Genomic DNA, 12,886 nt, shown 5'->3' on the forward strand with positions numbered 1-12,886 from the left:
GGTAAGGAAGCAGATTCTCCCTTAAAGACTCCAAAAGGAACGCAGTCCTGCCTATACCTTGAGTTTAGCCCCATGACCTCCAGAACTGCAAGATAATAAATCTGTGTTGTTTTAAGCACTGAGATTCTGGTTATTTGTTACAGCAGCAAGAGGAAACTAATACCTGGGACTATAGACAGCTGGAAAGAAATTGATGGTTTTAGCAATCTGTTTTAGGGGAAACAAAATGACTGAGGCAGGAGAATGAGTTGAAATTGAATTAACAACGTTGTTAAGAGCAAGAGCTGTGTCTGGATGCAGACGTGTCATTAAATACATGTTTATGGCCAAATACTACGCTAGAATAGCGCTCATAGTAACGTTTAGGACACTGACTGGGTTACGTTTCGATCTATTTTTATCTACCTCCCTACTTGCCACTGATTATTAGATTAAGACTTATTCCCTTATTGTAATTAATGTAAGCATTAATTCCCTTATTAATACTTATCCATCTCACAGAAAAGAAACTACTTGAACTATTTAGCCAAAAGTGTTTTACACATATAAATAATGATAGACTATATACCAATTTAACTGTAAATACAAAATTTATGCACCATACAATACCGAAAATCTGACAGAAAACGTTTAATTATAGAAACTACTTTTTTTGCTTTAAATGTGCAAAATGTAGGTTTCTGAGGTAAAAATGACACTTCATGTCAGAAAACCTGGGTACTCGTGTCTTGGCTCTTTCCCTTGCTATGCGAACTTGGAGAAGTTCTCTCACCTTTGCATATCAGATTCCCTTTCGTTTTATATTTAAGAGGGTTGTACAACATCTCTACAATCTTTTTCTACCTCTAAAGAAATGCAGTCTCTTTTTTGTGGAGCCACAACTATTCTTAGAAAAACAAATAGCCTTAACTCTGTTTTCAACTCCTTTCAAAAATCAACTTGACCTGCTGGAGGGTCTACCTTCCAGGGAGAACAAAGTAATTCAAGCATATCATCTCATTAATTTTCAAGACAGAAAAAAGAAAGTATTTCTGTTTGGAAAAAAAGGAGGAAGAAAAAGAAAGAAATTGATAGCATATTAAATAAATTGCCACTGTTATGTTGGCAGAGCCAGGACCAGAAAACAGCGTTTTTCAAACTCAGGACTGCACTCTGCCTTTTCAACAGAAGGGTCTATCAGGTAATGAACTACCCTTAAAGGAAATGGGTAGGAGTATGGGATCAAAAGCTAATATTTATGTACTTTCCCCTTCATGCCACACGGTCAACGGATAAATGTAACGTGAAGGGGCAGACTGTAGGGTCTGGAGATCAAATAGCTATTCTCTCCCTAGAGGCCTTATTGGTTTCAGCACTGCCTCAGGGAACCTAGAGAGAAAAGTATGTTCTAGCCAGCTCCGGACAATGGCTGATCTCAGACAAGTTCAGGCGAAGTTACATAATACTCTTTTCAATAATGTGCCAGGAAAAATAAAGGACACTGTCTATATCTAGGCACAGCTCCTGTCAAAAACAAGTTTAATTCAAATTCACTCTGCTGCCTCTGTTATTTTGTTTCCCGAAAAGCAGATTGCTAACATCACCAGAGGATTTCTTTCTAGCTATCTGGAGCTCGTATCTATGTCAGCTATGCCATGTTGTGCTGATAAAGGAAAATGTCTCCACCTTTGGAAGAATTTATTTCATTATCTACCCAGTAAGGGTAGGAAGTAAGGGAGGAGGACACGTTCCCTTTCCCTCAATGGCATATTAAGGCCTTGGGCTTTCAGAGGAGACCCATAATAGGGCTGCCTGAGGGTCACAAAGCTTGGGATTGCCATGGCTAAAACCCAAAGGCAGGCACAGAAACTACAATCCAAATGAAGAGTAGAGCTTCCTTCCAGGAAAAAGAAAAGGTATTACTCTTTTTCTATTCATTTTAATCTAAAATGAAGCAATGGCAGAAAGAAAAGTATTAGGAGATAGGAAGTCAAAATATCACACAACACTGATAACCGAAAGGAAAACTTTGTTGTCTGACTGTATATTTTTAAAAAGCATCCACATCGCTAAGGCTCTGAATTATTTCATGGGTCCATGTTCCTAGTCCCATGTAACCCATGACCCAACTGTGGTTCAGGAGCCTTTGGAAATTTTACATAATCTTTCAACACTTCCCATGCAACTGCATTTGTTGGGAAGATGAAAAGGGGGAAAAACTGAAGGATTGGAAAAGGAGAGAAGAGAAAACTTTTTAAAGAAAAACTTACTTTTATCAGTTTCCAGGTTCCCAATTCATTTATAGCACTTAACCTACTAATAGTATGCACTTCCAAAATACAGCAGAAATGCCCTGGCCTTAGGGTCAACATCATGGGTAGTAGGTAAAAAGTCCTAAGGGAGTTCACAACCCAGGGAAGGAGACAGACAGGCATATGGTTAAATGCACAGACTCTGAGCTGAACTTCCTGGGTGTGAGCCCTGCATCCATGCTTATTAGCTATGTGACCCTGGACAACTTACTTAAACTTTTCTGTGCCTCGATATACTCATTTGTAGAATGAGAATAATGATAGTACCTTCTTCATGGGGTTATTATGAGAACAAGATAAATTTGGAATAAGGAATATAGAATTATATGTGTGTGTGTGTGTGTGTGTGTGTGTGTGTGTGTGTGTGTGTGTGTATATAAAAGAGTTCGAACCTGGCACAAAGTAAATGCTATATGTGTCAGCTATTATAATGACTATTCAAATACACCTAGCGCTACTATTGGGACTTTAATCACCACTACCACCACCATTGAAATAAGAGTTGATACTATGGGAGCCATAAGAAAAGAATACCTAATTCCGTTTGGAAGAGGAATGGGGTACATGTCAGTGAAAGTATCACAGAGGAGTTAATAATACCTTTGCTGGGTCTTGAAGGATAAACAGGAGTTGGTTAGGCCAACAACCAGGGAGAAGGCATACCAGCAAGAGGGATGGAAACAGGAGGAAACATATCACCTCCCAATTTTGAGGGAGGGCAACAACACGTGCTCTAGGCAGGAGATGAGGCTAGGCAGGCAGAGAGGAGCCGCACGAAAGGCCTTGCCACACTGCGAGCCAGTGAAGAAATCTTAACAAGGAAGCGATATGAACATCCATCTTTACATTCCAGAAAGATCATTATGGCTGTAACAGGAGGGATTGACTGGAGAGGGAGAAGGAGGTGGGAGGTAAAAGAGGTTTAAGACTGGAGGCCAAAAATCAGTTTAGAAGGATATTATAAAGATCTAGGTGACAAACTATGTGGGTCTGAAATAAGAAGGAGGTAATAAGAATAAAGCAGCAGAGGGAGTGGATTGGAGAAATAATTAGGAAAGAGAAAGGGGACTTGGTGACTGACTGAATATGGGGAATGAGAAAGAAAGAAGAGTCCTGGATGATGGCCGACTTTCTGAGTGAATGGCAGTGTCTCTAAGCAAGGCCAAGACCACAGATGAGGAAGCAGGTTCTGGGGACAGAGATGAGATAGGTTTGGACCCATCGTGTTTACAATGCCAGGCAATCTTCATGTTGAATAAACACTTGTATTTATGAGTTTCAAAATATTAACAGTGCTTTCAGTACAGTAGAATTATACTTTTCCATATTTTTCCAAATACTTCACAGTGAGCATAAATTACACAATTGGGTAAGGAAAACTTTAAGATGAATACATGAGTGTCTAAATTTAAATAACAAATAGCTAATAGCCTCTGATCCTGCCACCCCCAACTTACCGCTAAATATCTAACAGACACAAAAAGTGAGAAAATACAGCACAGGTATGGAAACAGACCTGGCAAAGGTGCTGTTCCCTTCCACTGTCCACCCCTGATATCTCTCTTGTGTTCATATCAAGTCAGAAATTACAAATATTGCTATATACTGGGAAGCCTGTGTGCCAGACTGTGGATACATGGTATATTCATTTCTTATTACTGCTGTGACAAATAACTACAATCTTAACAGCTTTAAACAACACAAATTGACTATCAATGTTTTGGAGGTCAGAAGTCTAGAATCAAGGTATTGGCAGGGCTTGAGGGGAGAATTTGTTTCTTTGTCTTTTCCAGCTTCTAGAGGCCACCTGCATGCTACGGCTCATGACACCTTCCTCCATCTTCAAACAGCATGGCTCCAAACTCTCCTTCCATCATCACATCTCCCTTTTCTGACTCTGAATCCACCTGCATCCCTTTTATGAGGACCCTTGTGATTACACTGGGCTCTCCTGGATAATCCAGGATAATTTCCCCACCTCAAGGTCCTTAACTTGATCACATCTGCAAAGTCTGTTTTTGCCACATACAGTATCAGTCACAGGTTCTGTGGACTAATATGCAGACATCTTTGGAGGGCCACTATTAAGTCTACCACAGGTAGTATTTGCCAGATTTCTTCACTATAAAGGTACTATTTTTTCCTTTCCTTTGGAAAGCAAATCATTAAGTCCACACTCAAGGGGGGAGATAGATGAGGTTCCATCTGTTGAATGGGGGAAATATATACATACAAACACACACATTCGTACATATATAAAATTCGGAATTGTTCTGCAAGGAAGAATTGTCTCTTCTCCCTCATCTATTTATTTCAGTCATTTATTTCTATCAGTATTGGCTCATGGGTAAAACTCTGAGGAAGGGGTTGGATTAGTACCCAAGAGCACATAAAGGGGTAATGGTCAATTCATTCAGTAGGCAAATACCTACTGAGCAACTAATATGTACAAGACATGGTGGTAGGTGCTAAAATTAAAGTACACACTGCTATATTTAAAATAGATAACCAACAAGGACCTACTACATAGCACAGGAAACAGTGCTCAATATTCTATAATAATCTAAATGGGAAAAGAATTTGAAAAAGAAAAGATACATGTATATGTACAACTGAATCACTTTGCTGTACACCTGAAACTAACCCAACATTGTTAACCAGCTCCACTCCAATATAAAATAAAAATTAAAAAAATCAAATAAAATAAACAAGGTCAGGAATCTTGGCTGGGGAAAAAGATAATCAAGACAGACAAGATCCCTGACCTCCTAGAGCTTCTATTTTAGCAAAAAGGGATAGATAATAAACAAAGAAGGAAAATACCTAATAGTGGTAGTGACGAGTCATGCAGAGAATGAAACTAGGGGGGGGTGTGACACTAAACAAGTGACCACTTTAGAGTGGGTAGTCAAAGAAAACCTTTAAGTGGACATTTAAGTGGAGATCTGAAAAGAAGAACCAGCCACACAAAGACCATGGGGAAGAACGTTTCAGACAAAGGGAACAGCCAGTACAAAGGCCATTCAAGGAATCTTTCTTCCTTTGAGAATAAACAAACAGAAAAACAACTAGCATGGGAGCAATGAAAATGTATTGAAAAACAAGGAAAAGGAGATTTGTCATTATAAAGACTCAGAGAAAGAGCAGAACTCTGCAAATGCTTTCATATAGGAGTCAGAAAACAATGTTGAAAGCCTTTGGCACATTCAGGAGAATGAGAAAACATGGCCTCAGTAAAGCAGGAAGAGGAAGCCAAATAAGATAACATGATCAGATGAGGAAAGCAATAAATTGTATTAGCCAACTACCAGGAAACTAAACCAGAGTAACAACCAAAATGTATATCAGAGGGAGTAAAGAGAGAGTCTGATACAGTATAAAATAAATTCATTAAGTAAAAGGAAAAAAGATAACAGTATTAAAGTGAGGAGAGAAAATATGATAGATATGGAAGACACTAAAACAAATAACACCCCAAAAGTGGATCCAACCTAAATATTTAAGAAATCATTTTTACCGTGAAAGAGTTTATACTTTGCAGCTATTATATCTACTACAAGTTTTTATTAACATGTGAAAATGTTCATGATACAACTAAGAAAAACAGCAGGATACAGACATGATATACAGTATAATAAAACAGTAAGTGCTTCCATTTATTGAGAATTTACCATGTACCAGGAATGTGACTACCTTACAAAATTTTATTTTATTCTCAGAACAATCCCAAACAATGATACTCTTTTATTTTATAGATGAGGAAACAGACTCAGAGAGGTTAAGAAACTTTCCAAAGTTCACACAGCTAGCAAGAAGCAAAGCTTGATCTGAACCTGTATTTGGAAGACTTCAAAGCCTCTGCTCTTAAGTACAACACTAGAATCATATCATGTTCAATAATTACGACTTCAGTTACATTTCAAAATGCACCAAAAGACTATAGTGAAAATGCATTAAGGGGTTAACAGAGTTACTTTCAGTGATTATTTTCTCTGTATATAATTTGTTATTTTTAAGTGTTCTATAATAAATATGCATTACTTGTAAAGTCAAAACAAATGAACAAACTGGTAGAGAGAGGAATACAGCACTTTTTAGTTGGGGACTCATGAAAAAGATTTAAATGTTAAATGGATAGAAATGTTAAGGTCTTCACATATAGTTTGGGATTCAACTAATGGCTGTAGATGAGATGTCCCAGAAAGAACGTGTAGAACATTTACAGAATTATGAACAGGAACATTTAAGACATAGAAAGGGGAATCAGGGTAGTAATTCCTCTCCCCAGAAGCAGGAATACTTTCTATGGCCTGGAAAATTCTCTAGAAAGATCAAACAGGCAACATTACTAAAAAGTTCACGTCCTTTGTATAAAGATATGCAACTATTCGGTAAGAGGAACAAATATGCTGATAAACGTGCACCTACAGCAAGGTATTACGACAATTATAATGGGTAACCAAGACCTACAGAATTTCTGAGCCAAAATAAAAGTCCACTGTATAAAATTTAACTGGCCTCAGAAATTCGTGCATTACCCTCATATTATAATGCTTATAGGCATCTTCTAGCCTAAGATTTAACCTTATTATAATCACTGACTCAATTTAGCAAAGGTAAAACTAGATCCTCATAAATTTTTAATCTTTAAAAAGCATAAATAACCATACTTTCATGGAAGTTTATAAAGTCAAATTGTGAAAACAGTAATAAAAAGGACATCTTCAATGACTGACCATCCTCAAGGTTAATCAAAGATGTGTTTATTTATCACCTACTGTGTGCTTAGGTTTAAAGATATAATTCCAGACTTTTAAAACTAAAAGGAAGGTCGGGATCTTCCAATCCTTAAATGTTACAGATGAGGTCAGCGCTTGACAAATAGTAAAGGCTCAATATTTTAAAATATCAAATGACCAGATTGAAAGCCCTGTGTTCCCTTGGCATCATATACTATTAAGAAATGATTATATAGTAAGCCAGTAAAAAAAGTCTGAGCTTATTCCTAGAATCTGTAATAAATTTCATTAGTCTATTTTACAACTTAAAGATTGTTGCTTAATATTCAATTGCTTAACTATTAGTAAAAATTGACTGTGGGAAACAAAACTACCCTAAACAATTTAACCAAATAAAATCATCAGCAACAAATAATTATTGATAAATGTTATAACTTCTATAAATATTTAATGAATGCCTATTATGTACAAAATCCTGCATTATATGCAATGTGATGTAAATATACATTAGATACAGGTAGTCACGCTCTGAAAGAGCTCTCTTAATGACGCTGTAAGCAAAGACATGTTCAAATTAACTTCAATGCAGAGCCGAATGTGATAAAATTCACTACAGGGAAAAAAACCAGTTCAGAGGCAAAAGAGACCTCCTGATTATCTGCTTGGATTGCTCAGGGAAGGTTGATACATAGGGCACTGAATTTGATCTGGGTCTTGGAGAACAGGTAGGATTTCAATAGTCAGGGACAGGAAAGGGCAATCTGGACCACATTATCAGATAATCAGTTTTAAAAGATCATGTTGACTAGAGTGTGAAGAATCTAGTTGAACGCCAAGTATTGTTAAAGTTACCCCGGAATATTTCACAGCTCCCTCCCCTCCCCTCTTCTTCATTTCCACTGCCATCACCTCTGTTCAGACTCTCCTCATTTCTTATTTTGACTACTACAATAACCACCAAACTGGCAGGGAACCATGTATTATCATTCACTGCCATATCCCTAACACCGTGCACAGTAAGTGGTGCATAATATTTGTTAAAGGGATGAAAATCCAATTATACAGTGTTTGGCACTCTTTTTCCTTATTGCAAACACCAGACAATATTATATACTGTGTTTTATTTATCAAAGAGTACTTTTAGAAAACTGGAACACTGTTAGAGCTTGACACGTCACTGCAGAAATCCTTATTACAGCTAGGAACCCCATCAGTACACACCACCACCATAACACCAACTGGGTGACTCTTAACCAAATGTCTCCCTGACATTACCGTAATGTGTACATGAGGACGATGCTCACACTGAGATGCTGTTTGCAACAAAGCAAGACACATATGGCTGACCTCTCCCTGTACTGAATGAATCACTGGAATAAAAGTCCTAATAGGGTAAAACATATGATGAATGGTAGATTGCAAGACTAAAAACATCTAAGACTAATAACAGGTTGATGTTATTCTGCATTGCCACCCTCCACCCTTAATTCTTTATCTTCCTACCTTGTTTATTAATTTTCGACATTAACTTTCTCCAACAGAACAAAGATTCATCACTTTTAATATTTATCATCATATTTTAGCACCCGAAAATGTTTAGCACTTAGCAATTACACAATAAATGTTTGTTGAATTATAAATAGAAAAATTAGATTTTTTTGACCAGCAATTACTACATGTCAGACATTGTATTAAGCAATGGGGATACATTTCTTTCATACATTCGTTATCTTATTGAATAATCACCTTGACAAAATTTTAAATTTCCTACTAAATTCGTGTTAAATCTATATAACAATTTGGGAAGAGCTCTTTCTAAAATTTGGCCTTTTAATCAAGGACCATCGCCTGTCTCTCCATTTTTAAAAAATATCTTCTTTCCTATCTCTCAGTTGAATTTTTAAATTTTCTTCATATAGGTCCTAGAAATTTTTGTTGGGGTTATTACTAAATATTTACATTTTATGGCTTTTGGAAATGGAATGTTTTCCATTATATATTTTAAATGACTATTTGTAATATAGATAAAAGGTACTGGTTTTTATTTTTATCTTATATTCAACTATATTTAGAACTTATATTAAAATTCTATCAATTAAGAAGTTGTTTTTATGTCTTAGCTTTTGCAGGCACATGAGTCTATCTTCTAAAACTTGATCATTTTTTTGTCTCCTCCTTCCTGTTAAGTATGCCTCTTTATTGACATTGGCCATAGTTTATAGATACATATTTTAAAGTGGTAATTAGAGGGCATATTTGTTTTGTTGCTGCTTAAGGAACAACTCTTACATTTATCATTAAGTGCGATGCTTGTTTGTTGGTTTCAGAGAGATAATTATTTTTCTTGTTAAGAGTGCAACTTTCTATCACTAATTCTTCATTCTTATGGGCAATGAATTTTTTTCAAACACCTTCAGCATTTACTGTACCTTTTATTTCTTATGAGATCTACTGACAGGATGCGTCATATGAGTAGCTTTCATGGTATTAAGGAATTCACACTCTGGGGTAAAACTTTCCTAGTCACAAAGGGTTAATACTTTTCATACATTCCTAAATGTGTTTGGTTTGTGTTTTATTTAGAATATGAAACTGATCCGTAATTTGTGTATACAAACAGGTCATAAGTTCATTTATTTAAGTTTCTGGTCAAGAATGCACTTATAATGTGAGGGCTAAAACCATAAAACATCAGGAAGAAAGCCTGAAATTTGGGAGGGTAAAGATTTCTTAGAAAGATGCAAAAATTACTGAGCATAAAAGAAAAAAAATGATAAATTGAACTTCATCAAAATGAAACAAAAATAAAACTGCTCACCAAAAGACACAAACAAGAAAATGGGATGGCCAGCTACAGATTGGAAGAAAATATTCATAATACATACATCTAAATATCAAGAAAAAATTTAAAAACTCTTAAAACTCAAAGAGAAAAAAACCCCAATTTTTTAAATGGGCAAAAGATTTGAACAGATACTTCTAAAAGACAAATAGCTAATAAACACGTGAGGAAAATGCAAAGAGAAAACCATAGTGGGAAACAACTATATACCCAAGAGAACAGCTAAAATTAAATTAAATACCAAGAGTTTGTGAGGGTTCTCACTTATTACTGGTCAGAAAAGAAAATGGTATAACCACTTTAAAAAAGTGTTTGGCAGTTTCTACAAATGTTAAATAAATTAAATAAATATATGTATACATCTCCTATGACCCACCAATTCTACTTCTAGGTATATATCCAAAGGAAATGAGTGTACATGGCCACAAAAAGATTTGCTAAAAAATGTCAACAATGGCTTAATTCATAATAGCCAAATAATGGGTATAACTTAAGTGACTCTCAACAAGAAATGGATAAACAAACTGTGGTATATTTAAACAATGGAACACTACAGGGCAATAAAAAAAGAAGAAACTACAGATACCTGCAAGGATGGTGGATTTCAAAAACATTATTTTGAACAACAGAAGCCATACACAAAAGAATACACAGTGTTTGACTTCATTTACATGAAGTTCAAGAACAAGGAACACTAACCCAAAATATGTAAGTCAGTAGGAAGGCAGGGGACACGAACTGGAAAGGGGAATGAGGGAATTCTCTGGAGGGATGGCATTGTTTTCTATCTTGACCTGGGTTGTGGTTACCTGGATGTCTGCATGTGTAAAAATAAATCAAGATGTATAATTAAATGTATGTGTATTTTACTGTATGCAATTATATCTCAATAATAATAATGGCAACAAATTCAATTATGCTATAACCACCACAGTTATCAACTTGAGCTTAGGAAATCCTGCCGTCCTACTAGTTCCTCTTCCAAATGTGTGATATAGAATCCCCACTTCAGCAGTGCTTGAACTCTACAGACTCAGTTCACCATTAGGTATTCGACACAACTTCCCCCCTCCAACCGGCCCAGCAATCTACTCTTCTATCTTTTCACCCAACGTGGCAACACATGATTCCTGCTGTGATCTCCTGGCTTTCGGTATCTCTGAACAAGTCTACCTTACAGCCCCTTGCCCACATTCCAACAAGCATGTACCTTTCATACAATATTTCCTTGATGGGAATATTATGTACAATTCCTAGCATGGTATCTTTCAAATAACAATGACGTTATATGTGTACCCTTTATACTTCAACCTTTCCCCCCTTTCCATATTCTTTTAAGACACACCTATTTTTAAAGTACTTTAGAATTTAGTAACACAAATATTGTATTTTCAAAATAGCTAAAATGCCACATTTATATTTCAACACAAGCACTGATATACCGTGAATTACTTGCCAAGCTCTCTCTCTCCACACAAACACACACACCCAATAGACACTTTTTTAATCCTCAAAACAACCTTGAGATATAGGTATTATTATTATTATCCCCAATTCACAGACGAGAAAGTTAAGGCCCAGAGCAATTAAAAAACTTAACCAAGACTACACTAGTAACTGTCAGAACCATGATACAGACAACTCCAGCATATTATTTCAAATATTTCACCCAAACCATACAATTAAACTATTGGGAATAAGGGATACTCTTTCACACCTGCAAAGTAAAGGCTATGTTTCTTTAAACCACGAATTTAAAATCCTAAACTGACAGAGGAAGCTCTCAATTTCTCAGAACTCCCTAAAAAAGTTTTAACTGGAATTTTAAATAACAGAAAGGTACACACAATCACAGGGCAATACTATTTAAAAAAATACTTCATTGAGACATCTATTCGTAAGCAACAGATACCAGTATTTATTCATTGGTATGCTTTAAAACTAAAAATTCAAATCAATAGCTCCACTGACTGAATTCCAGGTGTTCACAATGTACACCAATTTTAATTTCTGATTATATTTTCTATTTTTTTCATTAGCTCAGAACACACAGTCATTAACATGTTCTTCATTCCATTTCTTTGTCACCCAGGCATTCTTTTATTCACTCATATAGCAAATACTTTTATTTTATGCCAGGTATTCAACAAATATTTATTGAGTACCAACTATGTTAGGTAAATAAATAAGCAGAAGAGACATTATATAACTTATAAGGTAAATTGCTTCCATAAATATACCGGTTACGGAGTATTGCAGCAACTGATTCCCCTCTATGCAGATGATCCATCCCTTCTAAAAGTTGGAGAATGACCTGTTCAGGAGGAAAAGAAGTCAATATTTACTATGAAAATCAACACTAGAATTTTCATATTATGCTACCTTTGTAATATTTTACATATTTTGCGATAGGCAAAATGTATGTCCATGTACCTAATATCCATATTACAGCTTATGAAAATTAAGAAACTGAATCTGCAATAGTCAAAATACCTACGAAATTCAACACTGAAATCATTAAAGAGTACTGACTGATTTCATGTGAAATCATTAGCCAACAATGATCTATGGAAAGACCACCGTGTATACAGGAAGATGGATTAAATGAGAGACAGAAGACCTGGGGCGTATGTGTGAAGTTGGGTGAGACAGAGAAGTTAAGAAGAGAAGAGTTACCAGCGGGACTTGAGGCCTGTGGGGCCCATATGCAGGGCCCATGATTTTCGAAGTGGTTGGTCAAAATTAAGGATAGAAAGATTGTTTAAAGATTTTTAAACCTTAAAGATATAAAATAGGTATTGGAGGTAGGAACATTGTTTTTATGGGAAAGGAGCAGGCGAGGTGGTAGTAAACTATAGTATATATTTGTTTTTAGTAATGTGGATGCTTTGCATTGGAGATAGAGAGTATATTTAATGTATTCTATTAATTTCAAATATATTGGGAAGCAAAAATATATAATTTACATAAATGTTTCTTGTTAATAAAATCAATTTATTGCATTGGGAAGATAA

General features: G+C 35.7%; 1 protein-coding gene across 2 annotated transcripts in view; it reads right to left on the minus strand.

The window, feature by feature from the left end:
* The window catches only part of KLHL13 (kelch like family member 13), a 180,914-nt gene that overhangs the window by 100,127 nt on the left and 67,901 nt on the right, over positions 1 to 12,886 (minus strand). For both annotated transcript variants that reach the window (XM_068533286.1, XM_068533285.1), the window contains exon 2: positions 12,113 to 12,186. In XM_068533286.1, coding sequence (XP_068389387.1) covers positions 12,113 to 12,162 — 50 coding nt within the window. In that variant the 5' untranslated portion in view covers positions 12,163 to 12,186. The remainder of the gene's footprint in view (positions 1 to 12,112; positions 12,187 to 12,886) is intronic.

This window comes from Eschrichtius robustus, chromosome X (assembly GCF_028021215.1).
Source record: "Eschrichtius robustus isolate mEscRob2 chromosome X, mEscRob2.pri, whole genome shotgun sequence".
Taxonomy (NCBI): Eukaryota; Metazoa; Chordata; class Mammalia; order Artiodactyla; family Eschrichtiidae; genus Eschrichtius; species Eschrichtius robustus.